The sequence below is a fragment of the Aethalodelphis obliquidens genome, unplaced genomic scaffold, assembly GCF_003676395.1.
Source record: "Aethalodelphis obliquidens isolate GAN/ISIS:26980383/991018 unplaced genomic scaffold, ASM367639v1 scaffold2, whole genome shotgun sequence".
NCBI lineage: Eukaryota > Metazoa > Chordata > Mammalia > Artiodactyla > Delphinidae > Aethalodelphis > Aethalodelphis obliquidens.
This window is the reverse complement of record NW_020837946.1, coordinates 54,680,148-54,708,023: the sequence shown is the minus strand read 5'-3', so window position 1 is coordinate 54,708,023 and position 27,876 is coordinate 54,680,148. Positions and strand designations below refer to the sequence as shown.

General features: G+C 37.5%; 1 protein-coding gene across 1 annotated transcript; it reads right to left on the bottom strand.

Annotated features, from left to right (window-relative positions):
• Positions 1–22,517, bottom strand: LOC113631136 (cytochrome c 2). The gene is made up of 2 exons (XM_027127310.1): positions 22,349–22,517; positions 1–292 (listed from the first exon to the last, which is right to left on the bottom strand). Exons 1-2 carry the CDS (start codon positions 22,515–22,517, stop codon positions 144–146), a joined length of 318 nt encoding a protein of 105 aa, XP_026983111.1. The 3' UTR covers positions 1–143.
• Positions 22,518–27,876: the final 5,359 nt, after the last annotated feature.

The following is a 27,876-nucleotide window of genomic DNA, read 5'->3' as shown; positions in this document are numbered from 1 at the left end:
AAAAATAATCAACTTTTATTTTAAAATGTTAAACTTACTACAAGCTGATCAGGAAAGGTCAAATATGACTTCTTCAAACATGCAATATTTGAAATAGGAAAAATTTGGCTTATAACTAATAATTTTTAAGTTGTAAGAGCATCTCATGAAGATGTTGCCTGTTTCAAATACTCAATAAGATCTTCTCTCTCACTCTTCTTTTTAAGACCAGCAAAGACCATTTTAGTTCCAGGGATATATTTTTTTGGGTTCTCCAAATATTCCATCAGAGTCTCCTCTCCCCAGATAACACCTATAAAGGTGAAAATAAGTTTTAAGTTTGTGAAGTTACATTTGTAAGGTTTACTTTCTGATGTGACCCACATTTGTGAACAAAAGATTACTCTTGGACTCAGTAGGAAGGTTATTATAACTGAGAATACTTAGTTTCTGACCTACAAGCAAATTCCAAAATTAGTCTTCGGTGATCTACTCTTGGGCTTCTTTGTAGAAATCCAATGCTGTTTAAGATTATCTAAGGTACACCAATGACCAACCCAGACATGTTGGGCCTAAGCAGTATGCCATCCTCCTAGAATCACAGAGAATTCCTTCTATCTTAGAGATCAATTAACCAAAATCCTCATTTTGCAGATGAGTAAATGATGACCCAAAGAGAGGATAATAACTTACCCTAAGATGACAAGGCTATATAGAGTAAAGAACTGGTAACTAGTAACTTATATTTCCATGTTTTTTTGTTTCTCTTTTTCCCAATCACACCAAGCTGCCTCTGTCAGGATCTCTAACAAAAACCTATGCGTTCAGGAATCCAGTTTTACAATGAGAGAGAGAGGTTGCATCCAACGTTTTTCCTTTCTAAAGCCAGTTGAAAAGAACATGAACAAAGAGAAACAGAAATGCTAGTTCCACTTTCAATAAAATTTTTGAGTGAGTGCCTCTTCCACCAAACTTGATACACTTAGAAGACTACCAAGGACATAAAACCTGGACCAGAGTGAAAGGACACTTTTCACTAATTTCTAAAGAAGAGAAAAGTTCTCCAAAATAGGTGACAAATCCTGAGGTGCAGAGTCATAACCCTCTGTTGGGCCCAAAGAGAGTAGAGTACATATTGGCTGGCTGTGAAAGTCTCCCTAAATTCAATTCGATAACATGGAGGGCCAGGGGAGCCAGGAGTAAAGAAGAAAACACATCTTTAAAAGAAAGATTCTACCTTGTAATAGGATAAAAGAGAAACTTGAGGTGTTGGATAACCCTGGAGCTGCCCGTCTTTGTCAGCTGAAGAGCCAAATAACCCTGCAGCAAACATATACACATACACATAGCTCTAACACATAACTGTGGGTGAGGAAGATCTTATAACCAACTGGAACACTCAGATCCTCACTCTTACTGTCCTTCTGCAAATAACCAATCAAGGACAAATTGTCCTAATCAAAAGATGAGTAGTAATCAGAAAGGAATCACCATGAAAGAGTACCGAAAACACACACACAACATACACACACACAGCAGAAAGGAATATAAAAAAAGTTAAATGAAATATACACAACAAAAATTATATACACCAAGCAGAAAAAATCAGGAGCACATTCCCATGGATTCAGAAAAGGTTTTTGTTATTTGTAATGAGGTAGACGGACCTAGAGTCTGTCATACAAAGTGAAGTAAGTCAGAAACAGAAAAACAAATACCGTATGCTAAAGCACATATATGGAATCTAAAAAGAGGTACTGGGACTTCCCCGGTGGCACAGTGGTTAAGAATCTGCCTGCCAATGCAGGGGACACGGGCCCTGGCCCGGGAAGATCCCACCTGCGGCAGAGCAACTAAGCCCACGCACCACAACTACTGAGCCTGTGCTCTAGAGCTCGTGAGACACAACTACTCAGCCCACATGCCACAGCTATTGAAGCCTTTGTGCCTACAGCCCATGCTCCACAACAAGAGAAGCCACTGCAACGAGAAGCCAGTGCACTGCAACAAAGAGTAGCCCCCACTCAGTGCAACTACAGAAAGCCTACGCACAGCAACAAGGACCCAATGCAGCCAATGATAAATAAATTTATTTTTTAAAAGTAAATTTATTTTTAAAAAATAAATAAATTTTTAAAAATAAATTTACTTTTAAAAATAAATAAATATTTAAAAATAAATAAATAAATTTATTTTTGAAAATAAATTTATTTTTTTTAAATAAATAAATATGGGGACCTTCAAGATGACGGAGGAGTAAGATGTGGCGATCGCCTTCCTCCCCACAAACACATCAAAAATACACCTACAGGGCTTCCCTGGTGGCGCAGTGGTTGAGAGTCCGCCTGCCGATGCAGGGGACATGGGTTCACACCCCAGTCCGGGAAGATCCCACATGCTGTGGAGCGGCTAGGCCCGTGAGCCATGGCCGCTGAGCCTGCGCACCTGGAGCCTGTGATCCGCAACGCGAGAGGCCACAACGGTGAAAGGCCCGCGTACTACAAAAAAAAAAAAAATACACCTACATGTGGAACAGCACCTACAGAACACCTACTGAACGCTGGTAGAAGACCTCAGACTTCCCAAAAGGCAAGAAACTCCCCACATACCTGGGTAGGGCAAAAGAAAAAACAGAAAAAAAGAACAGGGACAGGACCTGCACCTCAGGGAGAGAGCTGTGAAGGAGGAAAAGTTTCCACACACTAGGAAGCCCCTTCACTGGTGGAGACGATGGGGGATGGTGGGGGAGAAACTTCGGAGCCATGGAGGAGAGCACAGCAACAGGGGTGCTGAGGGCAAAGCAGAGTGATTCCCGCACACAGAATCGGTACCGACCAGCCCGAGAGGCTTGTCTGCTCACCCGCCACGGCAGGCAGCGCTGGGAGCTGAGGTCGGGCTTCGGAGGTCAGACCCCGGGGAGAGGACTGGGGTTGGCTGCAAGAACACAGCCTGAAGGAGGATAGTGCACCACAGCTAGCTGGGAGGGAGTCCAGGAAAACCTCTGGACCTGCCTAAGAGGCAAGAGACCACTGTTTCGGGGTGCGCAAGAAGAGGGGATTCAGAGCTCCGCCTAAACAAGCTCCAGTGACTGGGCGAGCCGCGGCTATCAGCACAGACACCAGGGACAGGCATGAAATGCTAAGGCTGCTGCTGCAGCCACCAAGAAGCCTCTGTGCAAGCACAGGTCAGTATCCACACCTCCCCACCCATAAGCCTGTGCAGCCCGCCACTGCCAGGGTCCCATGACGCAGGGACCACTTCTCGAGGCGAACATACGGCGCGCCTCAGGCTGTAGCAACATCACGCCGGCCTCTGCAGCCTCAGGCTCGCCCGGCATTCCGTACCCCTCCCTCCCCCTGGCCTGAGGGAGCCAGAGCCCCTTAATCAGCTGCTACTTTAACCCCATAATGTCTGAGCAGGAACAGACACCTTCAGGCGACCTACATGCAGAGGTGGGGCCAAATGCAAAGCTGAACCCCAGGAGCTGTGCAAACAAGAAGACAAAGGGAAATTTCTCCCAGCAGCCTCAGGAGCAGCAGATTAAATCTCCACAATCACCTTGATGTACCCTGCATCTGTGGAATACCTGAATAGACAAGGAATCATCCCAAAACGGAGGCCATGGACTTTGGGAGCAACTACAGACTTGGGGGTTTGCTTTCTGCATCTAAATTGTTTCTAGTTTTATGTTTATCTTAGTTTAGTATTTAGAGCTTATTATCATTGACAGATTTGTTTATTGATTTGGTTGCTCTCTTCCTTTATTCTTTTTATAAATATATATATTTTTTTCCTTTTTCCCTTTTTGTGAGTGTGTAACTGTATTCTTCTTTGTGTGATTTTCTCTGTATAGGTTTGCTTTTACCATCTGTCCTAGGGTTCTGCCTGTCTAGTATTTTTTCTTAGTATAGTTTTTAGTGCTTGTTATGATTGGTAGATTTGTTTTCTGGTTTGGTCTCTCGCTTCTTTCTTTCTTTTATTACTTTTTTAAATTTTTAACAATATTTTTTATTTTAATAACTTTATTTTATTTCTTTTCTTCTTTTTTTCTATCTTTCTTTTTCTCCCTTTTCTTCTGAGCCGTGTGACTGACAAGGTCTTCGTGCTATGGCCAGGTGTCAGGCCTGAGCCTCTGAGGTGGGAGAGCTGAGTTCAGGACACTGCTCCACCAAAGACCTCCCAGCCCCATGTAATAGCAAACGGCCAAAGCTCACCCAGAGATCTCCATCCCAACGCTAAGACCCAGCTCCACTCAACAACAAGCAAGCTACAGTGCTGGACACACTATGCCAACCAACTAGCAAGACAGGAACACAACCCCACCCATTAGCAGAGAGGCTGCCTAAAATCATAATAAGGTCACAGACACCCCAAAACACACTACCGGACATGGTCCTGCCCACCAAAAAGACAAGATCCAGCCCCATCCACCAGAAAACAGGCACCAGTCCCCTGCACCAGGAAGCCTACACAACCCACTGAAACAACCTTACCCACTGGGGGCAGACACCAAAAACAAAAAGAACTACGAACGTGCAGCTTGAGAAAAGGAGACCCCAAAGACAGTAAGTTAAGCAAAATGAGAACACAGAGAAATACACAGCAGTTGAAGGAGCAAGGTAAAAACCCACCAGACCAAACAAATGAAGAGGAAATAGGAAGTTTACCTGAAAAAGAATTCAGAATAATGCTAGTAAAGATGATCCAAAATCATTGAAAAAATACAAGAAATGCTTAACAAGGACCTAGAAGAACAAAAGAGCAAACAAACAATGATGAACAACACAATAAATGGAATTAAAAATTCTCTAGAAGGAATCAACAGCAGAATAACTGAGGCAGAAGAACAGAAAAGTGACCTGGAAGATAAAATAGTGGAAACAACTACCACAGAGAAGAAAAAAGAAAAAAGAATGAAAAGAATTGAGACAGTCTCAGAGACCTCTAGGACAACAGTAAATGTAACAACATTCGAATTACAGGGGTCCCAGAAGAAGAAGAGAGAAAGAAAGGGACTGAGAAAATATTCGAAGAGATTATACTTGAAAACTTCCCAAATATGTGAAGGGAAATAATCAATCAAGACCAGGAAGCGCCGAGAGTCCCATACAGGATAAATCCAAGGAGAAACACGCCTAGACACATATTAATCAAACTATCAAAAATTAAATACAAAGAAAAAATAGTAAAAGCAGCAAGGGAAAAACAACAAATAACATACAAGGGAATCCCCATACGGTTAACAGCTGAACTTTCAGCAGAAACTCTGCAAGTCAGAAGGGAGTGGAAGGACATATAGAAAGTGATGAAAGGGGAAAAGCTACAACCAAGATTACTCTACCCAGCAAGGATCTCTTTCAGATTCGACAGAGAAATGAAAACCTTTACAGACAAGCAAAAGCAAAGAGAATTCAGCAACACCAAACCAGATTGACAACAAATGCTAAAGGAACTTCTCTAGACAGGAAACACAGAGAAGGAAAAGACCTACAATTACACACACAAAACAATTAACAAAATGGTAATAGGAACATACATATCAATAACTACCAAAAATGTAAATAGATTAAATGCTCCAACCAAAAGACACAGACTGGCTGAATAGATACAAAAACACCACCTGTTTAATGCTGTCTACAAGAGACCCACTTCAGCCCTAGGGACACATACAGACTGAAAGTGAGGGGATGGAAAAAGATACTCCATGCAAATGGAAATCAAAAGAAAGCTGGAACAGCAATTCTCATATCAAACAAAATAGACTTTAAAAAAGACTATTACAAGAGACAAAGAAGGACACTACATAATGATCAAGGGATTAATCCAAGAAGATATAACAATTGTAAATATTTATTCACCCAATATAGGAACACCTCAATACATAAGGCAAACGCTAACAGCCATAAAAGGGGAAACTGACATTAACACAATCATAGTAGGGGACTTTAACACCCCACTTTCACCAAAGGACAGGTCATCCAAAATGAAAATAAATAAGGAAACACAGGCTTTAAATGATACATTAAACAAGATGGACTTAATTGATATTTATAGGACATTCCATTCAAAAACAACAGAATACACTTTCTTCTCAAAGGCTCATGGAACATTCCACATAATAGATCATACGTTGGGCCACAAATCAACACTTGGTAAATTTTAGAAAACTGAAATCGTATCAAGTAACTTTTCTGACCATAATTCTGTGAGACTAGATATCAATTACAGGAAAAAAACCGTAAAAAATATAAACACATGGAGACTAAACAATACACTACTACATAAGCAAGAGATCACTGAAGAAATCCAAAAGGAAATCAAAAAATACCTAGAAAGAAATGATAACGAAAACACAACGACCCAAAACGTATGGGATGCAGCAAAAGCACTTCTAAGAGGGAGGTTTATAGCAATACCATCCTATGTTAAGAAACAAGAAACATCTCAAATGAACAACCTAACCTTACACCTAAAGCAATTAGAGAAAGAAGAACAAAAAAACCCCAATGTCAGCAGAAGGAAAGAAATCATAAAGATCAGATCAGAAATAAATGAAGGAAACAATAGCAAAGATCAATCAAACTAAAAGCTGGTTCTTTGAGAAGATAAACAAAATTGATAAACCACTAGTGAGACTCATCAAGAAAGAAAGGGAGAAGAGACAAATCAACAGAATTAGAAAATGAAAAAGGAGAAGTAAAAACAGCCACTGGAGAAATACAAATGATTATAAGAGATTACTACAAGTAACTATATGCCAAAAAATTGGAAACCCTGGAAGACATGGACAAATTCTTAGAAAAGCACAACCTTCCGAGACTGAACCAGGAAGAAATAGAAAATATAAACAGACCAATCACAAGCACTGAAATTGAAACTGTGATTAAAAATCTTCCAACAAACAAAAGCCCAGGACCAGATGGCTTCACAGGCAAATTCTATCAAACATTCAGAGAAGACCTAACACTTATCCTTCTCACACTCTTCCAAAATATAGCAGAGGGAGGAACACTCCCAAACTCATTCTACAGGCCCCCATCACCCTGATACCAAAACCAGACAAAGATGTCAAAAAAGAGAAACCTACAGGCCAATATCACTGATGAACATAGATGCAAAAATCCTCAACAAAATACTAGCAAACAGAATCCAACAACACATTAAAAGGATCATACACCATGATCAAGTGGGATTTATGCCAGGAACACAAGGAATCTTCAATGTATGCAAATCAATCAATGTGATAAACCATATTAACAAATTGAAGGAGAAAAACCATATGATCATCTCAATAGATGCAGAAAAAGCTTTTGACAAAATTCTACACCCATTTATGATAAAAACCCTCCAGAGAGTAGGCATAGAGGGAACTTACCTCAACATAATAAAGGCCATATATGACAAACCCACAGCCAACATCATTCTCAATGGTGAAAAACTGAAACCATTTCTAATAAGATCAGGAAAAAGACAAGGTTGCCCACTCTCACCACTATTATTCAACAAAGTTTGGAAGTTTTAGCCACAGAAATCAGAGAAGCAACAGAAATTAAAGGAATCCAAATCAGAAAAGAAAAGTAAAACTGTCACTGTTTGCAGATGACATGATCCTGTACAAGGAGAATCCTAACAATGCTACCAGAAAATTACTAGAGCTAATCAATGAATTTGGTAAAGTAGCAGGATACAAAATTAATGCACAGAAATCTCTTGCATTCCTATACACTAATTAGGAAAAATCTGAAAGAGAAATTAAGGAAACACTCCCATTTACCACTGCAACAAAAAGAATAAAATACCTAGGAATAAACCTACCTAAGGAGACAAAAGACCCGTATGCAGAAAACTATAAGACACTGATGAAAGAAATTAAAGATGATCCAAACAGATGGAGAGATATACCATGTTCTTGGATTGGAAGAATCAACATTGTGAAAATGACTCTACTACCCAAAGCAATCTACAGATTCAATGCAATACCTATCAAACTATCAAATGGCATTTTTCACAGAAGTAGAACAAAAAATTTCACAATTCGTATGGAAACACAAAAGACCCCGAAAAGCCAAAGCAATCTTGAGAAAGAAACATGGAGCTGGAGCAATCAGGCTCCCTGACTTCCAACTATACTACAAAGCTACAGTAATCAAGACAGTATGGTACTGGCACAAAAACAGAAGTATAGATCAATAGAACAGGAAAGAAAGCTGAGATAAACCCACACACATATGGTCACCTTATCTTTGAGAAAGGAGGCAAGACTATACAATGGAGAAAAGACAGCCTCTTCAATAAGTGGTTCTGGCAAAACTGGACAGCTCCATGTAAAAGAATGAAATTAGAACACTACCTAACATTATATACAAGAATAAACTCAAAATGGATTAAAAACCTAAATGTAAGGCCAGACACTATGAAACTCTTAGAGGAAAACATAGGCAGAACACTCTATGACATAAATCACAGCAGGAACCCTTTTGACCCATCTCCTAGAGAAGTGGAAATAAAAATAAAACTAAACAAATAGGACCTATTGAAACTTCAAAGCTTTTGCACAGCAAAGGAAACCATAAACAGGACGAAAAAACAACCCTCAGAATGGGAGAAAATATTTGCAAACGAAGCAACTGACAAAAGATTAATCTCCAAAATATACAAGCAGCTAGTGCAGCTCAATATCAAAAAAAGAAACAACCCAATCCTAAACTGGGCAGTAGACCTAAATAGACATTTCTCCAAAGAAGATATACAGACTCCCAACAAAAACATGAAAGGATGCTCAACATCACTAATCATTACAGAAATACAAATCAAAACTACAATGAGGTATCACCTCACACCAGTCAGAATGGCTATCATCAAAAAATCTACAAACAATAAATGCTGGAGACGGTGTGGAGAAAAGGGAACCCTCTTGCATTGTTGGTGGGAATGGAGGACAGTAAAAAACTAAAGATAGAACTACCATATGACCCAGCAATTCCACTACTGGGCATATACCCTGAGAAAACCATAATTTAGAAAGTGTCATGTAACACAATGATCATTGCAGCTCTATTTACAATAGCCAGGTCATGGAAGCAACCTAAGTGTCCATCGACAGATGAATGGATAAAGAAGATGTGGCATATATGTACAATAGAATATTACTCAGCCATAAAAAGAAAGGAAACTGAGTTATTTGTAGTGAGATGGATGGACCTAGAGTCTGTCATACAGTGTAAAGTAAGTTAGAAAGAGAAAAACAAATACCGTATGCTAACACATATATATGGAATCTAAAAAAAAAGAAAATGGTTCTGAAGAACCTAGGGGCCGGACAGGAATAAAGACACAGACATAGAGAATGGACTTGAGGACACAGGGACGGGGAAGGGTAAGCTGGGATGGCGTGAGAGAGTAGCATGGACATATATACACTACCAAACATAAAACAGATAGCTTGTAGGAAGCAGTCACATCACACAGGGAGATCAGCTTGGTTCTTTGTGACCACCTAGAGGGGTGGCACAGGGATGGTGGGAGGGAGATGCAAGAGAGAGGGGATATGGTGATATATGTATATGTATAGCTGACTCACTTTGTTATATAGCAGAAACTAACACACCATTGTAAAGCAATTATACTCCAATAAAGATGTTAAAAAATAAAATTAAATAAATAAAAGTAAATAAATTAAATTAAAAGACAGTACTGATGAACCTAGTGGCAAGGCAGAAATGAAGACATGTAGAGAACGGACTTGAGGACACAGGTGAGGAAGGGGAAGCTGGGATGAAATGAAAGAGTAGCATTGTCATATATACACTACCAAATGTAAAATGGATGGCTAGTGGGAAGCTGCTGCGTAGCACAGTGAGATCAGCTCAATGTTTTGTGACGACCGAGAGGGCTGGGATAGGGAGGGTGGGAGGCTCGAGAGGGAGGGGATATGGGGATAGATGTATACATATAGCTGATTCACTTTGTTGTACAGCAGAAACTAACACAACATTGTAAATCAATTATACTCCAATAAAGACCAAAAAAAACAACTTATCAGCTAAAAAAAAAAGGTCTTTATAAATCAAGGGCCTATAGCAGAGCTACAAAGGTTCAAGGAGATGATAAAACAGAAAGACATAAATAACACCAAAAAGAATAGATACTACTGATAGCACAATCAGGCTTAAAAATATTGATAAAAACAAAATGAAAATAAAAAGTTTAAAACATCATAGGAAAAATAACAGAAATAGAAGACATTTAGACAACAGATATCCCAAATATGCACAATTGATGGCCCAAGTAAGATTTAATAAAAACAAATGAAATAGTATAAAATTATTAAAACATATAATTCAAGAAAACTTTCAAAAATAAAAGTCCTTAAAAACAAACAACTCAATCCAAAAATGGGCAGAAGACCTAAATAGACATTTCTCCAAAGATGATATACAGATTGCCAACAAACACATGAAAGAATGCTCAACATCATTAATCATTAGAGAAATGTAAATCAAAACTACAATGAGATATCATCTCACACCGGTCAGAATGGCCATCATCAAAAAATCTACAAACAATAAATGCTGGAGAGGGTGTAGGGTGTGGAGAAAAGGGAACCCTCATACACTGTTGGTGGGAATGTAAATTGATACAGCCACTATGGAGAACAGTATGGAGGTTCCTTAAAAAACTACAAATAGAACTACCATATGACCCAGCAATCCCACTACTGGGCATATACCCTGAGAAAACCATAATTCAAAAAGAGTCATGTACCACAATGTTCATTGCAGCTCTATTTACAATAGCCAGCACATGGAAGCAACCTAAGTGTCCATTGACAGATGAATGGATAAAGAAGATGTGGCACATATATACAATGGAATATTACTCAGCCATATAAAGAAACAAAATTGAGTTACTTGTAGTGAGGTGGATGGACCTAGAGTCTGTCATACAGTGTGAAGTAAGTCAGAAAGAGTAAAACAAATACCGTGTGCTAACACATATATATGGAATCTAAAAAAAAAAAAAAGTGGTCATGAAGAACCTAGGGGCAAGACGGGAAGAAAGACGCAGACCTACTAGAGAATGGGCTTGAGGACACGGGGAGGGGGAAGGGTAAGCTGGGACAAAGTGAGAGAGTGGTAGTGTATATAGAACACATATACACTACCAAATGTAAAATAGATAGCCAGTGGGAAACATAGTACAGGGAGATCAGTTCGGTGCTTTGTGACCAGCTAGAAGGGTGGGATAGGTAGGGTGGGAGGGAGGGAGATGCAAGAGGGAAGAGATATGGGGATATATGTATATGTATAACTGATTCACTTTGTTATAAAGCAGAAACTAACACACCATTGTAAAGCAATTATACTCCAATAAAAATGTTAAGAAGAAAAAAAAAAGTCCTGAATCTGCCAATTGGAAGAACACATGTCCAGGAAAATCTGAAACAGATCAATCAAGGCTTATACACAGCCTAGTAAATTACTAAATTTCAATACGAATTTTACTGAAACTTAGGGGGAAAAGAGTAAAATAAAAATAAAAACAAGTAACTTATAATGGAAAACAATCAGGCTGGCTTCAGATTTCTCCAAAGAAAAATTCAACATGAAGCATACAAAATCCTGAGGAAGTAAAAGTATCATCCAATCATTTTACGTCTAGCCAAACAATTCAAGTGTAATGGGAATCCATCGATCTTTTCAAACATCAAGAACTGGAGTAATATGGTTCCAGTAATTCTTTCTTGGCATAACTACTGATAGATAATCTTCTACCAACCAAAAAGTAAATATAGACACTGTGGTAAAAGCTGGGAATAAGCACTAATACAATCTAAATGTAGAACAAATGTTAAAGCAACTGTGGTAATTATAGTTACATAGGATATAAATTATGTGTATCATGTCAAATCAGAAATAACAACATAAGTAGCTCAGTTAAGAGTATGAAAAAATTGGGGCTTCCCTGGTGGCGCAGTGGTTGGGATTCCGCCCGCCGATGCAGGGGACGCGGGTTCGTGCCCCAGTCCGGGAGGATCCCGCATGCCGCGGAGCGGCTGGGCTCATGAGCCATGGCCGCTGGGCCTGCGCGTCCGGAGCCTGTGCTCCGCAACGGGAAAGGCCACAGCAGTGAGAGGCCCGCGTACCGCAAAAAAAAAAAAAAAGAGTATGAAAAAATTGGAGGTTGTATAACCACTTTGATTCTCTCATCCTTCAGAGTGAAGAATAGACAGATATTGCTTAAAGTAGTTAAATAAAATAATAGAGGCATACAGTATAACTTAAAGTATGAATACAGCCACTAAAATTATAAAGAATAATATTACCATATAAAATTAGTTGGTAAAGGGAAAGGAATAGGGGAGTATAGGGAGACATGAATATACATAATTTCCTATCACTCATACTGGTAAGTATCCTTTTAAACTATCTGAATTTTCATATAATATAAATAGGTTTCAAAATATTTTTTAAATTATTAGTACATTTATGATTTTATGTGTCCTACTGCTTATTTTAACAGATCTGACATGACAAAAGGAAAAAGATAATAATAATAATGTTAGTTCAGCTAATATGTTAACCCCATGATATGATTTCATCAAAGGCTGAAGAAGATCTGAGTCTGAATCTTAGTTATATCACTTGTTAGCACACAACCCTGGGCAAATCATGAGTTAATTCAATTTGTTTCAATTATCATTGCCCCCAAAATGCAAACAGCATATAGTTATTCAATAATATGTATAAAGTACTATTCTCAAAAGAAAAATTGTATCCATTTACAGATGTTTAAAAAAAAAATACAGATGCTCAACATCACTAATCTTTAGGGAAATGCAAACCAAAACCACAAGGAGATATCACTTCACACCCATTAGGAAAGCTATTATCAACAAACAAACAAACAAAAAACAAAATAACAAATGTTGTCTGAGATGTGGAGAACTCGGAATCCTTACGTATTGCTGGTGGGAACATAAAATGATAGAGCCCTTATGGAAAATGGTACAAGCTATTTCTCAAAAAATTAAACTCAAAATTTTCATATGATTCAGCAATTCCACTTCTGGGTATTACACCCAAAGGAAGTGAAAGCAGGAACATGAACAAATATTTATATCCTGTGTTCATAGCATCATTATTCATAATAGCCAAAACTGGACGTAACCAGAGTGTCCACTGATTGATAAACAAAATGTGGTATATACATACAATGGAATATCATATAGCCTTTAAATGGACGGAAATTATGACACATGGTACAACATGAATAAACCCTAAAGACATTATGCTACATGAAATCAGCTAGTCACAAGAAGACAAATACCATGTGACTACATTTATATGAGGTACCTAGAGTAGTCAAATTCAGAGACAAAACAGAATGGGGGTTTCCAGGGCCTGTTTAATGGGTACAGAGTTTCAGTTTGGGAAGATAAAAAACTTCTGGAGATGGATGGTGGCGATGGCTGCAGAACAATGTGAATGTGCTTAATGCTACAGAACTGTACACTTTAAAATGGTTAAAATGGTAAATGTTATGTTATACATATTTAGCTACAATTTTTTTAAACCACACTATATAAAATTATTGCCACAATCATGAATTTTGTAAAACTATACTCTAAGCAAGTCATATGGAACAATCGTCTTTAAAATATGAGAATTTCCTTATTCTTTTGAAAACTAAAATGGTCTAATTATTTCCAACACCATACATGGAAAATAAACTACGGCTGACAGTTTTCCACAATTTGTATTAAAACTGAACTACTGACTTCTTGGCTCTTCTTATCAAGTCTGTCTTTGATCAAGCTGTCCTAAAGTATTTTTTAAATCTTTATTTATTCTAAATAATATTATTTTAAAATCCTGTTCAATTAACCTAGTAAGCTACTTACATTATTTTTTCCAGCTTTACTGAGATATAATTGATATATAACATTCTATAAGCTTAAGGTGTACAATATGTTAATTTGATACACTTACATATTGCAAAATCATTACCACCATAGCATTAGCAGAAACCTCCACCCCATCACATGATTACCATTTCTTCTTTGTAGTGAGAACATTTAAGCAACTTTCAAGTATATAATACAGCAACTTTCAAGTATATAATACAGTATTATTAGCTATAATCACCATGTTATACATCAGATACCCAGAACTTGTTAATCCTATAGCTGGAAGTTTGTACCCTTTGACAAATATCTCCCCATTACCCTAACTCCCCACCCCTGGTCACTACCCCTCTACTTTCAATTTTTCTAAGCTTGGCTTTTTTAGATTCCACATGTAAGTGGTATTATACAGTATTTGTCTTTCTCTGTCTGACTTATTTCACTTAGCATAATGCCCTCAAGGTTCATCCAAGTTGTTGTAAATAGCAGGATTTCTTTCTTTCTCATGGTTGAATAATATTCTATTGTGTATATACAGTACATCTTCTTTATTCATTCATCCACTGATGGACTCTTAGGATATTTCAATATCTTGGCTATTGTAAATAATGCTGTAATGAACATGGTGGTGCAGAAATCTCTTCAAGATTCTGCTTTCATTTCCTTTGAATATATACCCAGAAGTGGGATTACTGGATCATATGGTAGGTCTATTTTTAACTTTTTGAGGAAACTACATATTGTTTTCCACAGTGGCTTACCAATTTGCATTCCCACCAACAGTGTAAAAGGGTTCCCTTTCCTCCACATCCTTCCCAATAATTGCTATTTCCTGTCTTTTGATAATAGCCATTCTAACAGGTGTAAGGTGATAATCTCACTTGCATTGCCGTGATTATTAGTAATGATGTGTACCTTTTCATGTATCTGTTGGCCATCTATATGTCTTCTTTGGAAAAATGTCTATTCAGTTCCTCTGTACATTTTTTAATCTGGTTGGTTTTTCCTCTATTGAGTTGTATGAGTTCTTTATATATTTTAGATATTTACCCCTTATCAGATATATGATTTGCAAATATGTTCTCCCATTCAGTAGGTTGCCTTTTAATTTTATTGACTGTTTCTTTTGATATGCAGAAGCTTTTTAGTTTAATTAGTCCCATTTATTTATTTTTGCTCTTGTTGTTTGTGCTTTTGGTGTGATATCCAGAAAATCACTGTCAAGACCAATGTAAAGGAACTTTTCCCTATGTTTTCTTCTAGAAGTTTTATGGTTTCTGGTCTTATGTTTAAATCTTTAATCCATTTCAAATTAATTTTTGTCAGTGGTGAACAATAAGAGTTCAATTTCATTCTGCTACTTATTATTCTTATTTCATTAGTAGAACTAACAAATAATATTATATCCCCAAATAAGTCATAAGTATTCATTAAACAATCTGACTCTGGAAAATTTTATTTCTAATTATTAAATAATGTTAAAGCCAAGCCGTATACAGCCTTTTATCTTTGATAAAAACCTATAATAAAAGATATATTTATAATAAGCTTTAATATGATTTTAAATCAATGTTAATAAGCAAAACAGTCTTTAACATATTGGCAGCTAGAGGGACAAATGTTAGGTTATAACTGTTCTAAAAATCAGGACTTCAAAAGTTGACTGCTCTTATAATTGGATAATAAAATAATAAAATGACACTATAGAAAAATATTACTTTAAAAGTTAAAGAGCCATATAAATTCATACAATAAATGCAAGTTTAAGACTGATTTATTCAATAGTCTATCAATTGTAAATCCTACTGCAATAAATGCAATTCCATTCTCATACTAACTGCCTGGAGTTAGCACAGACTCCAAAGTCCCCAACAAGACTGCCTCACTTCAGACACCAGCTGCAAGTTCAGGGTCCCCAGCCCATCCAAACTTCTAACCAACTGACTATAAATTTAAGGGTTCCCAGGACTCTCTTAGGTTTTATAATTTGCAAGAACAACTCACAGAACTCAGGAAAGCACTACTTAAAAATTACAGTTTTACTATAAAGGATATAAATCAGTACCAGCTAAATGAAGAGACCCAGATGGTGAGGTCTGGGAAACTCACAAACACAGAGGTTCCTGGCCCTGGCCCTGTGGAATCATGACTCATCCCCCTCCAGTACATTGATGTGTTTACCAACCAGGAAGCTCAAGTAGAGCTTCCAGTTGAAAGTGGCCAGAGTTTTTATTGGGGTTTCATTACGTAGGCATGATTGATTGAATCACTAGCCATGTGCTTGAACTCAATCTCCAGCCCCTGTCCTCTATCCTTGGAGGTCAGACTGATATCACCTAGCCCAAAGCCTCAATTCTCTAATTACATGGTTGGTCTTTCCAGGTTGCCCAGCCCTCATCCTGAAACTATCAAGGAGCCTACCACAAGTCATCTCATTAGCATAAACACAGGCTGTAGTCCCAGAACCCAACCCTGAGTAACAAATGCTCCTATCACTGGAAAATTCCAAGGTTTTAGAGATCCCTCCCAGGAACCTGAGACAAAGACCAGACAATTCTTTATTATAGAGTATCTACTAACCAGCATTTCTGCATATACTAAATACAATGATATTGTATTACTAACAACTACACTGATGTTTAAGAAGGTGATAAACATGCTTGACTTGACAAAGATTAAATTTTATTCTATGTTGTTTTAATATAAGTATTTGTATAAATTATCTATGTATTTATTTGATATATATGTGGTCCTTTACTGTGGGTGCCCCCTGAATAAAGTTATGTTGAGACCCTAACCCCTGGTACCTCAGAATGTGGCTTTATTTGGAAATAAGGTCATTGCAGGTGTGTTTAGTTAAGTTGAAAAGAGGTCACACTGAGTAAGATAGGTCTCTCAATCCAATTTTACTATTATCCTTGTAAGAAGGCCATGTAAAGACAGAGACACATTGGGACAATATGACAATGAAGGTAGAGACTAGAGTTATGCAGCTGTAGGCCCAAAACACAAAGTTTACTGGCAAACCACCAGAAGCTAGGAAGAAGCAAGGGAAGATTGCCCTCAGGTTTCAGAAAGAGTATGGCCCTGCCAACAACTTGATTTTGCACTTCTAGCCTCCAGAACTATGAAACCATAAATTTTCACTATTTTAAGCCACCTAATTTATAGTACTTGGTTACAGGAGCCCTAGGAAACTATTACCATCCTCAAATGCTAAGATGTAGTAGTAGTGCTCTAAAACAGACTTACCATATACTCCCCACACCAACCTAGTTTGCTTGGACACCCAAGTCTAGGAACAAATGGCTTTGCCAGCCCTCCATCCTACTAAACTGTATTGCTCTCAAGGCTTTGAGAAAATGCAAAGTATCTTATTTTCACATACACAAAAAAACTGACAATCTAGACATGTGTGAACTTTGTTTTAACCAAACCATTTGACTATCTATAAGGTTTCTTTCCCAAAAATTCCAGGTAACAAAAATTTCTTTACATCTTATCTATCTGTAGTGTAAGTAACTGACAATTAGCCTTTTTGATTGTAATGTAAGTGCTGGACATTAAGCTTTTAATTGCTGAGGCATCCCCTTCAAATACATCCATCTTGAATAAATGCACTGCCAGCTATAAAAGTAGATAAAGAGCAAGGATGCCCACCCATGAAGTTCCCTTTTTTCAGAAAGGCAGACCCATATAACTGACCATTTGATTGACTGCCTTGCTTTTTCCCTTCCCATGCTTTAATTCCTGCTTTTATATTTTAAATTCACCAATAAAGAGTGAACCCACAAAACCCTAGGCACCCCACTCTCAGCCCCAATAAAAGCAAAACCCCAAGCCCACGCTCTCTTTCTACCTGATACCACACTGGGTAGCCCCACACATGCTGTGTACCCTCCAGGACATGTGAGTAATAAACTTTGTTTTTTTTCAAAGTTTCCTGATGGCTGTTGCTAAAGTAAAGTGTGTCTTGCAATCATAATAAGAACCATATCAATTATACTCCAATAAAGATGTTAAAAAAAAAAGACTGCTGATCACAGATCATCAAAGCAAGTAAAATAATAATTTAAAAGTTTAAAATATTGTGAGAATTACCAAAATGTGACAGAGACACGAAGTGAGCAAATGCTGTTGGAAAAATAGTATTGAGAGACTTGCTTGGTGCAGGGTTGCCACAAACCTGCAACATCTGAGAAGTCTAATAAAGGTATGCCTGTACAAGTTTCACAAAAACAAGCAAACAAACAAAAACCGCAACAGGCTGAAACGAACTGCAAACACTATCTTACTAGAAACATTAACACAGGTTGAGATAAGTAGAATCCCTCTTTTGACAAAGTGTAAGCTACTATATGTGCGCTCAAAAAATAATGCACAAGATGCCAACTCACCTTATGAAAGCCCTTCTCCTGCAACATGGTCTACAAAGCTCAATCAAATGAGGTACTTTAGTCTATACAAGCACTAAAAAACCAATTAAGGAATTTTTAAATACTAAATTCAAATCACTTATGAAGAGGACTTACAGCTGCCAATAATTTATATTTAAAACTTCTCCAAACACCAAACCCAGATAAAGACATCACAAGAAAATTAAAAAACCAATATCTCTAATGCAAAAATCCTCAACAAAATACTGGCAAGCTAAATCCAACTGCACTGTTAAAAGAATAACACACTATGACCAAGTGATATTTATCCCAGGAATGCAAGAATGGTTCAACATAAGAAAATCAACATAATATACCACATTAACAGAGCAAAAGGAAAAAAAAACCACATGATTATCTCAACAGATGCAGAAAAAGCATTTAACAAAATCCAACACCTATTCATGATAAAAACATCCAGCAATAGAAGGGACCTTGCTTAACATGATAAACAGGATTTATGGAAAACCCCCAGCTAGCACCTTATTCAAGGTAAAAAATTGAAAGCTCTCCCCCTAAGATCAAGAACAAGACAAAGGACTTCCCTGGTGGTACAGTGGTTAAGAATCCGCCTGACAATGCAGGGCACACGGGTTTGATCCCTGGTCCGGGAAGATCCCATGTGCCACAGAGCAACTAAGTCCATGCACCACAATTACTGAGCCTGCGCTCTACAGCCTGTAGGCCACAACTACTGAGCCCATGTGCCACAACTAATGAAGCCCACATGCCTAGAGCCCATGCTCCACAACACGAGAAGCTACTGCAACAAGAAGCCCGCACACCGCAACAAAGAGTAACCCCCGCTTGCCTCAACTAGAGAAAGCCCATGCACAGCAACAAAGACTGAACGCAGCCAAAAATAAATAAATTAAATAAATTAATTTAAAAAGAAACCAAAAAACAAACAAGACAAAACAAAGATGCTCACTCTCCCCAGAGCTATTCAGAATTCTACCGTAAGTCCTAGCCAGAGCAATTAGGGAAGAATAAGAAATAAAAGCTACTCAGATTGGAAAAGAAGAACTAAAACTATCTCTATTCACAGGTGACATAATTCTCTATATAGAAAATTGTAAAGAATCCACAATCTACTAGAGCTAATAAATGAATTTAGCAAAGTTGCATAGCACAAGATCAACATACAAAGATCAGCTGTTTCTACACACAAGCAGTGAACAATCTGAAAAGGAAATTTTAAAAACAATTCTATTAATAATAGTACCTAAAAGAATAAAATAGGTAGAAATAAATTTAATCAAGAAGGTGAAAGACTTGCACACTGCAAATTACGAAATACTGATAAATTTAAGAAGACCTAAATAATAGGAAAGGCATCCCACGTTCACAGAATGTAACATTAATAGTGTTAAAATGGCAATACTCCCCAAAGCAATCTTCAGATACAATACAAGCTCTATCAAAATTCCATAGGCCTTTTTTGCAGAAATGGAAAAGGTGATCTTCAAACTCATGGAATTGCAAAGGGCCCTGAATAGCCAAAACAATACTGAAAAATAAAAACACAGTTGGAGGGCTCACCCTTCCCAATTTCAAAATTTACTACAAAGCTACAGTAATCAAAACAGTGTAGCACTAGTATAAGAATAGATGTACAGACAAATGAAAGAGAATTGAAAGTCCAGAAGTAAACCCTAACATATATGGCCAACTGATTTTCAACAAGGCTGTAAAATGATTTTTAACAATTCAACCGTAAAAGAATCTCTTCAACAAATGGTGCTAGGAACACTAGATAACCACATGCAAAAGAATGAAGTTGGACCACTACCTCACTCTATATAAAAAATTAATGATAATTAATTTTGGTTAATTAAAAGTAGGTCAGTAACCTAAATGTCAATATGAGATAAAACTATAAAACTATTAGAAGAAAACATAGGGTAAATCTTTATGACCTTAGATTTCATGATAGATTCTCAGATTTTACACCCAAACACAAGCAACATCAACAACAAAAATAGATAAATGGCATTCATACAAATTAAAAATCACTGTTCATCAAAAGACATTATTTTAAAAAATGAAGACAATCTACAGAATAAGAGAAAATATTTGCAAGTCACTTATTGGATAAGGGTTTAGTGTCCAGAATACATAAAAAATCTTATAACTCGACAACAGAGGCAAACAACCCAAATAAAAAATGGGGAGAGAATATAAACAGACATTTTTCCAAAGAAAATATACAAATGGCCAACAAGCACATGAAACAATGCTCAGTATTATGGATCATTAAGGAAATACAAAGCAAACTCACCAGGCACCACTTCATACCCACTAGGACGGCAATTAAAAAAGAAAAAGAAAGAAAAGAAAAGAAAAGAACAAGTGTTGGTGACTATACAGAGAAATAAGAATCCTCCTACACTGCTGATGGAAAAGTAAAATGGTACAGCCACTGTGGAAAACAATCTGACCTTTCCTCAAAAAGTTAAACGTAGTTAACTGACTCAGCAATTCCACTCCTAGGTATAGATCTAAAGTAACTGAAAACAGGGACTTAAACACTTTTTCACAAATGTTCATAGTAGCACTATTCACAACAGGTAAAAGGTGGAAACAATCCAAATGTCTATCAACTGATGAACGGATAAACAAATTGTGATATATACATACAATGGAATAGTATTCAGCCATAAAAAAAGAATGAAATATTGATACATGCTTCAACTTCAATGAATCTTGAAAATATTCTAAGCAAAAGAAGCTAGACATAAAAGATCATGTATTACATGATTCCTTTTATATGAAATATCTGGAGTAGACAAATCCATAGAGACAGCAGATAAGTGGTTACCAAAGGATGGGGGTAGGGGGATATGGAAAGTGATTAGTTAATGGGTACAGGGATACTTCTGGGATAATGAAAAAGTTTTGAAACTAAAGAGAGGTGGTGATTGTACAACACTGTGAATACAGTAAATGTTACTGAATTTTACACTTTAAAATGGCTAATTGTATGTTATGTGAATTTCATCTCAATTAGAAAAATAGAAAGAAAAATAAATAAAGTAAAATAACACAAAACAAATAAAATAAAAACCTTTCCAAACAGTGGTGTAGTAGTGATCTGAAATTTGGGCCTGTAAGAAATGGTGAGATACCAAGAACAAATTTTTTTTAATTTTACATCTTTATTGGAGTATAATTGCTTTACAATGTTGTGCTAGTTACTGCTGTACAACAAAGTGAATCAGCTATATGTATGCATATATTCCCATATCTCCTCCCTCTTGCGTCTCCCTCCCACCCTCCCTATCCCACCCCTCTAGGTGGTCACAAAGCACCGAGCTGATCTCCCTGTGCTATGCAGCTGCTTCCCATTAGCTATCTATTTTACATTTGGTAGTGTATCTATATGTCCATGCCACTCTCTCACTTCATCCCAGCTTCCCCTTCCCCACCCACCTTGTCCTCAAGTCCATTCTGTACACCAAGAACAGCTTAAAAACTAGAGTTGTACCCTATTTTTAAGTGAATGCTAATTATATACGTAAGTATATAGAGATATAGATATCTCCAAGAGTAATAAATTGCTTTGCAAAGATATTAGTCTTTTGCAACCATTTTGAATTTCAATCCTAAAATTAACTGTCATCTACACGCTTTCCACCAACAAAGAAATGATTGAATATACTTTTTCAAACTATATAACATTCCCCACACCCTGCTACTACAAATAAAAAATTGCCATTATGCCATTAAAACATAATTTGATTTTTTTTAATTTAGCTCATGCTTTTTCAAGATATATGTATTGCATAAAATGAAGTTCCTTGTATAGGCAAAAAAACTTATGCCACAGAGGATTACTAATTTCTCTGATCATAAAGATGACCAGTTATCCAAACACAGATCTTATGACATAAATCAATATTTCCATGATATAAACATGTGGATTTCATTTTTAATTCTGCAAATTGGGAAATTATTATATCAAATCCTGTGGCTTCTTCTTTGCTACAAAGTTTCTGGTTCTCTCCAACAACTGCCTAGTTTTTACCTTTGTTTTTGTTTGCAACGGTATAAGAAAATCCTGGTGCTTGTCCTGTTTTTCTGCCAAAAACGCCCCAGAGGTTTGGACCAGTTTTGTGTTTTCCACCTTTTTCCACTGTGTGGCACTGAGCATATTTTTGAACAAAGATCTTCTTGCCTGCCTCAGCATTTGCCATTTTGTTCTGCAATGAAACATTAAACCACAAACCAAAGAAAATATCTGATTTGCAAGGCTGGATAAAAAGGAATTTCATCACTTTGACTGAAGTGAATACTAATGATATTAAACCAAAATATAATTTAAAGCAGACATGCTTTAAATTCTGAGTGCTCAAAAACACAAACATAGCATCCAATTTTATAAAGAATCATCTCACTTATCAGGTTTATTTTGAATTTCTAGCCATTGCTACTTCAGAAATTGCTGTTGGTATAAGCCTGGTTTTCCTTCAGCCTTCAAACAATTACAGTAATTTACCTAAGACAACAATATTCTATTTTTCTTTTCACTTCCAAAAAGTAGAGGTGCAAACAATGACGTGAAGCATATATGTCTAAATTGGTATTCCCTTACTTAAAAATAATCACATAACAAATTGGAAAGGTGATTAAATATGATATTTATTATGATTATTTACATGCCTGCAATAATAGACAAAACTATAAAAAACCATATAGAAATGAGGCCACAGCAAGCTACATGTAATACATAATTTCCTATTTACCTTACACTCTCAGCTGTAAACAAATCTACCAGACTAAATCAAGCACTACCTAAAAACAATCAAACATTACTGAGTTCAGTCAGCATTAGTACATGTAGTAGAAAATATACAGTTCTAAGTAAGGAGGGGTTTGTTACACAGTGATAGACATACACAATAAATTCTGCCTAAAGATATTTCGGTAAGACTGCCAAAAACTCGGGGTTTCCCTGGTGGCACAGTGGTTAAGAATCCGCCTGCCAACGCAGGGGACACAGGTTTGATTCCTGGTCCGGAAGATCCCACATGCTGCAAAGCAACTAAGTCCGTGCACCACAACTACTGAGACCGCACTCTAGAGCCCGCGAGCCACAACTACTGAGCACGCACACCACAACAACTGAAGCCTGTGTGCCCTGGAGCCTGCGTGCCTCAACTACTGAGCCCACACGCCACAACTACTGAAGCCCACGCGCCTAGAGCCCAGGATCCGCAACAAGGGAAGCCACCACAAAGAGACGCCCTAGTACCACAACGAGGAGTAGACCCCACTCGCTGCAACTGGAGAAAGCCCACGCACAGCAATGAAGACCCAATGCGGCCAAAAATAAATTTAAATAAATAAATAAATAAAATAAAGAATTCTTACAAATAATAAAAAACAATTTTAAAAAGAGACTGCCAGGGCTTCCCTGGTGGCGCAGTGGTTGAGAATCCGCCTGCTGATGCAGGAGAAACGGGTTCATGCCCCGGTCCGGGAAGATCCCGCATGCCGCGGAGCAGCTGGGCCCGTGAGCCATGTCCGCTGAGCCTGCGCGTCTAGAGCCTATGCTGCGCAACGGGAGAGGCCACAGCTGTGAGAGGCCCACGTATCGCAAAAAAAAAAAAAGACTGCCAAAAACTCTGTTATGTACCTAAATAAATGCCTCTTCCATCCAAAATGATATAAAAACTAAAATAATTTTAACTTATTGAAAAAAATTTAGTTTAAAATGCAGTACCTGGGTTTTGTTTTCCTGCAGTTTGTATTCTTTAAAGAATGGTTGCGGGGGAGGTGGGAATGGGAATGGATTCCACATAAGGGTTACTGTTACATAAATAACTAAAATACCTAATTCTTGACAGTACAGTTCTAAGCACATTTTTACCTTCAAAACTCAACCGAGGGGCTTCTCTGGTGGTGCAGTGGTTGGGAGTCCGCCTGCCGATGCAGGGGACACGGGCTCGTGCCCGGGTCCGGGAAGATCCCACATGCCGCGGAGCGGCTGGGCCCGTGAGCCATGGCCGCTGAGCCTGCGCGTCTGGAGCCTGTGCTCCGCAACAGGAGAGGCCACAGCTGTGAGAGGCCCGCGTATCGCAAAAAAAAAAAAAAAAAGAAAGAAAGGCTGCTGCAGAGAGGTCCCTTTCTAGAAACTGTCTTCTGTAGCACTTTCAGGGGTACCCAGGCCCCACCTCGCTGGGGCTAAGGCGAGCTTCTTACTAACCAAACGGTTGGATCCTCCTCTCTGAGTGAACCCAGGCCCAAATTGCATCATGGCCCATAACCAGTGCTCAGATCACATGAGGGCCCGGCCCACCCCCTCCTACCTAGTCCCATACTTACCACAGGGCCAGCTGCTCCGTCCTCCGCTTCCCCAGAGAACCTTTAACGTCAACTGTGCGGCGGCTCGGCCAAAGCGTGCGCCCCAAGTTCAAGTCTGGCTGCCCGTCGGCTGCAGCGCCTGGTAAGGCCGCACTGAAACGCCGGGCCTGCAAGTGCTTCTGGTGGACGCCAGCCAGTGGTAGGCGGGGCTCCATCGGCACTGCTGATTGGCTCCCAAATCCCACGGAATCGCAATTCTCGCAGGGGCCTAAAGCTTCGCGCTGCCGAGCCGTCAGTGACTGAGTGTAAACGTGACAGAGTAAGGGTCCGGCTTTGTTTGTTTCACTTTTACCTAACTGAAGAGTTAAATTATCTATGTATATTCACAATATGTACCAGCTCTTGCTTGAAGTAGGAATCCAATGTTTTATGAATGGTCCGTTAGTATTTGATTGCGGGTGTCAAATCACGTCAATAAATGAATAAGGCAACTACTTATTCTGTGGGCAAGACACGGTGCCAAGCAACTCGTAAGGACAAACACTGACCTGAAGCGCCAATTTTCTATGAGTTATAATCCAGCTGGGGCAAGATTTAAGTACATTAAAAGTTAAATCAAAAAAAAAAAAAAGTTAAATCATTATAAATGAGCTACATAAAAAGTGCAATAATACAAGAACGGACAGCGAGGTTGCAAGCTGCTCGTTAATCGCCAAAAGAGCAGAATAGAGTATGAATAGAAACAGAGAGAGAATGAGCGAGGGAGGAAGATATAAAGGAGAGGACTGGGAAAGCTATAAGAAGACGAGGGTATTGAAGGCAGAAACGTAAGAAAGTCAAAGTCGTGTTTAGGAAAACGTGAGAAGGAAAAGTAGTTTACCTGTGGTTACATAATTAATTCAGTGAGATGTGAGTGGTAAGGCTGTAGCAGAGAAATAGGAATATTAAAATAATTTATTAAATTTTGTGTAATAGTTAAGTGTGAGATTTACCCATATTCTTGTTCTCTGGAGCTCTGTCCAATACAACTTTCTGCCATGATGGAAATATTCAGCGTGGACACTGTCTACTAGCCGCAAGTAACTTTGAGCCCTTGAGGTGTGACTAATGCGACTGATTTTTTTTTATTTTAATTAATTTTAATAGCCACAATTACCAGATGGTTGAATGAAACTACTCCAAGTGATACCTATGTGTTCTGTCCTGTGAGCTACATATTTAAAAGATGTATTTCATCAAATTGAATCAAAAGGGGGAAAAAATCTGGTGTTAAATATTATTCTCAAACTCAAACAAAGCATTCAAACTCAAGAAATAAAAGGAGACTATTGAGTAGCTACCACAAGCCAGGCTATGTGCTTGCATATATTATCAGTAGCCAGTAGCCTTACAGGATGGGAAAAAAATGGATACTCTGGACCATATTCCTACAGAACAATCTCAAAGTTACTAATTGATCACCAACAAATATCAGTGGTAAAATCTAGTAAAAATGTGCAAATCAGGCAAAACATTTTTACTTAAATATAATGTATGATGACTAATCTCAATAACCAATAAGCCTCATTGTAAATAGATCATAGTTTGGAGAAATTTTGTAAAACAATGACAAGAATTTACTATTTTATCCTTGCATTTCAAAAATAAGTTACAATATAATCTCTCATTTTTAAAAAAAAATTAGTGAGAACTTCAGAAGAAAAAATTTCAAGGGAAATCTGAATTTCATGTGAAATTCAGTGTCTATCATTCTAATGTGTTTATTATTCTAATAATTGTGCATTATAGGCTATGTGTTTTATTTAATTTAATCTGCAAAGGCCCAGCATATCTTTTCTCTAATATAAGACAAATTAATAATCATCCTTTCAAATCTCAGAATTTTCAGCTGTTTTAGTTACATGTGATTCATGTTCAAATGTGATTTTATATGATTTGAAACATGACAAATCTGTCATTATTGAGTGATGAAAATGTTCTACAATTGTGGTGATGGTTGCACAACTCTGTGAATACTAAAAACCATTTAAGTGAACACTTTAAATGGGTGAATTGTGTGATATTTGAATTATATCTCAATAAATCTGTTTAAAATAAATAGACAAGTCAAAGAAAGATATATTTACTATAATTTAGTAACTTATAAGTAAATTTCTTATTTTCATTGAATATGTGGTATTTCACATGATTAAATGGTAAAGAAATTTTGCTTTCTCAGCATTACCCAATATTTCTGATTCTGGTTTTGTTTTATCCAATCTTTTATCCCTTCTAAAATAAAATTAACTGCTCTAAAATTTTCAGTATACCAATCAGTAATCTTGTTCTACTAATAGAAATTTCCCAGTAAGTGCAGTTTAAGAAAATTATACATTTTCCACTAGATGGCACTGGTGGAAAATAGTGTTGCTAGAATCCACACTTTCATCACATCAATAAAATTATTACATTACCACATTGTTTTCATTCACTTTGATTGGTCTGGGTAAGATAAAGAGAAGTGGAAAGTTAAGATAAGATACTTCCTTAACTTGCTAAGCTCCAGGGTAAACAGAGCCCTCATTTTACAGATGTGGACTGTAATACAAGGAGAAATTGTCACAATTTTGTGCTAAAGCCTGAGTGGGAACCCAGAATCCCTAACTTTCGGTTGCCATCATACAACGGTACAATATCAAGAGTGGGGGAGTGGACACCATAGTGAAATGGAATAAGAAAATCTCCATCGTGCATTGTACGCATATTATCTTATTTGATCACTAAGCTATTAGCTCCATATATATTATCTCAAATAATCCTAACTAGACAAGCCCAATCTATTAACTTCATGAGGCAAGGAGAGTGATCATTTTGTTTAAGACATATCACTTGGGTATTGCACAGTTCCCAACACATACTAGACAGTCAAAAACATTTCTGGCTTAATAGAATGGATGAATTAATTAAGCTTGACAACTATGCTATTTAGTAGGTAATATTATTTCTACTTTACAGTTGAGGAAACTGAAGCTGGAAGCATGAGGTAATTTGTCCAAGCTCACACAATTCAGTGACAAAAGCATTTAACACAATCTGATATTACTTTGCATTATATATTTTCATGTAAGAATTCCACAATAGAAAAAAAGCTCTCTTAGGGCAGGCATCATGTTCTTCCATTTCTGCATTGTATGTCTATCTCCTTGCACAGAGCCTGGCTTACGGTTGGCACCCGATGAACAGTATTTACCTATTTTCATTCATAGTAAC

Bases quoted from the DNA above. Each gene is read 5' to 3' on its own strand.
- LOC113631136 (XM_027127310.1), bottom strand. From the start codon at position 22,517: ATGGCAAATGCTGAGGCAGGCAAGAAGATCTTTGTTCAAAAATATGCT. The intron at 293-22,348 runs GTAAAAACTAGG...TCACCTTTATAG, and splicing joins CGTTGCAAACAAAAACAAAG to GTGTTATCTGGGGAGAGGAG.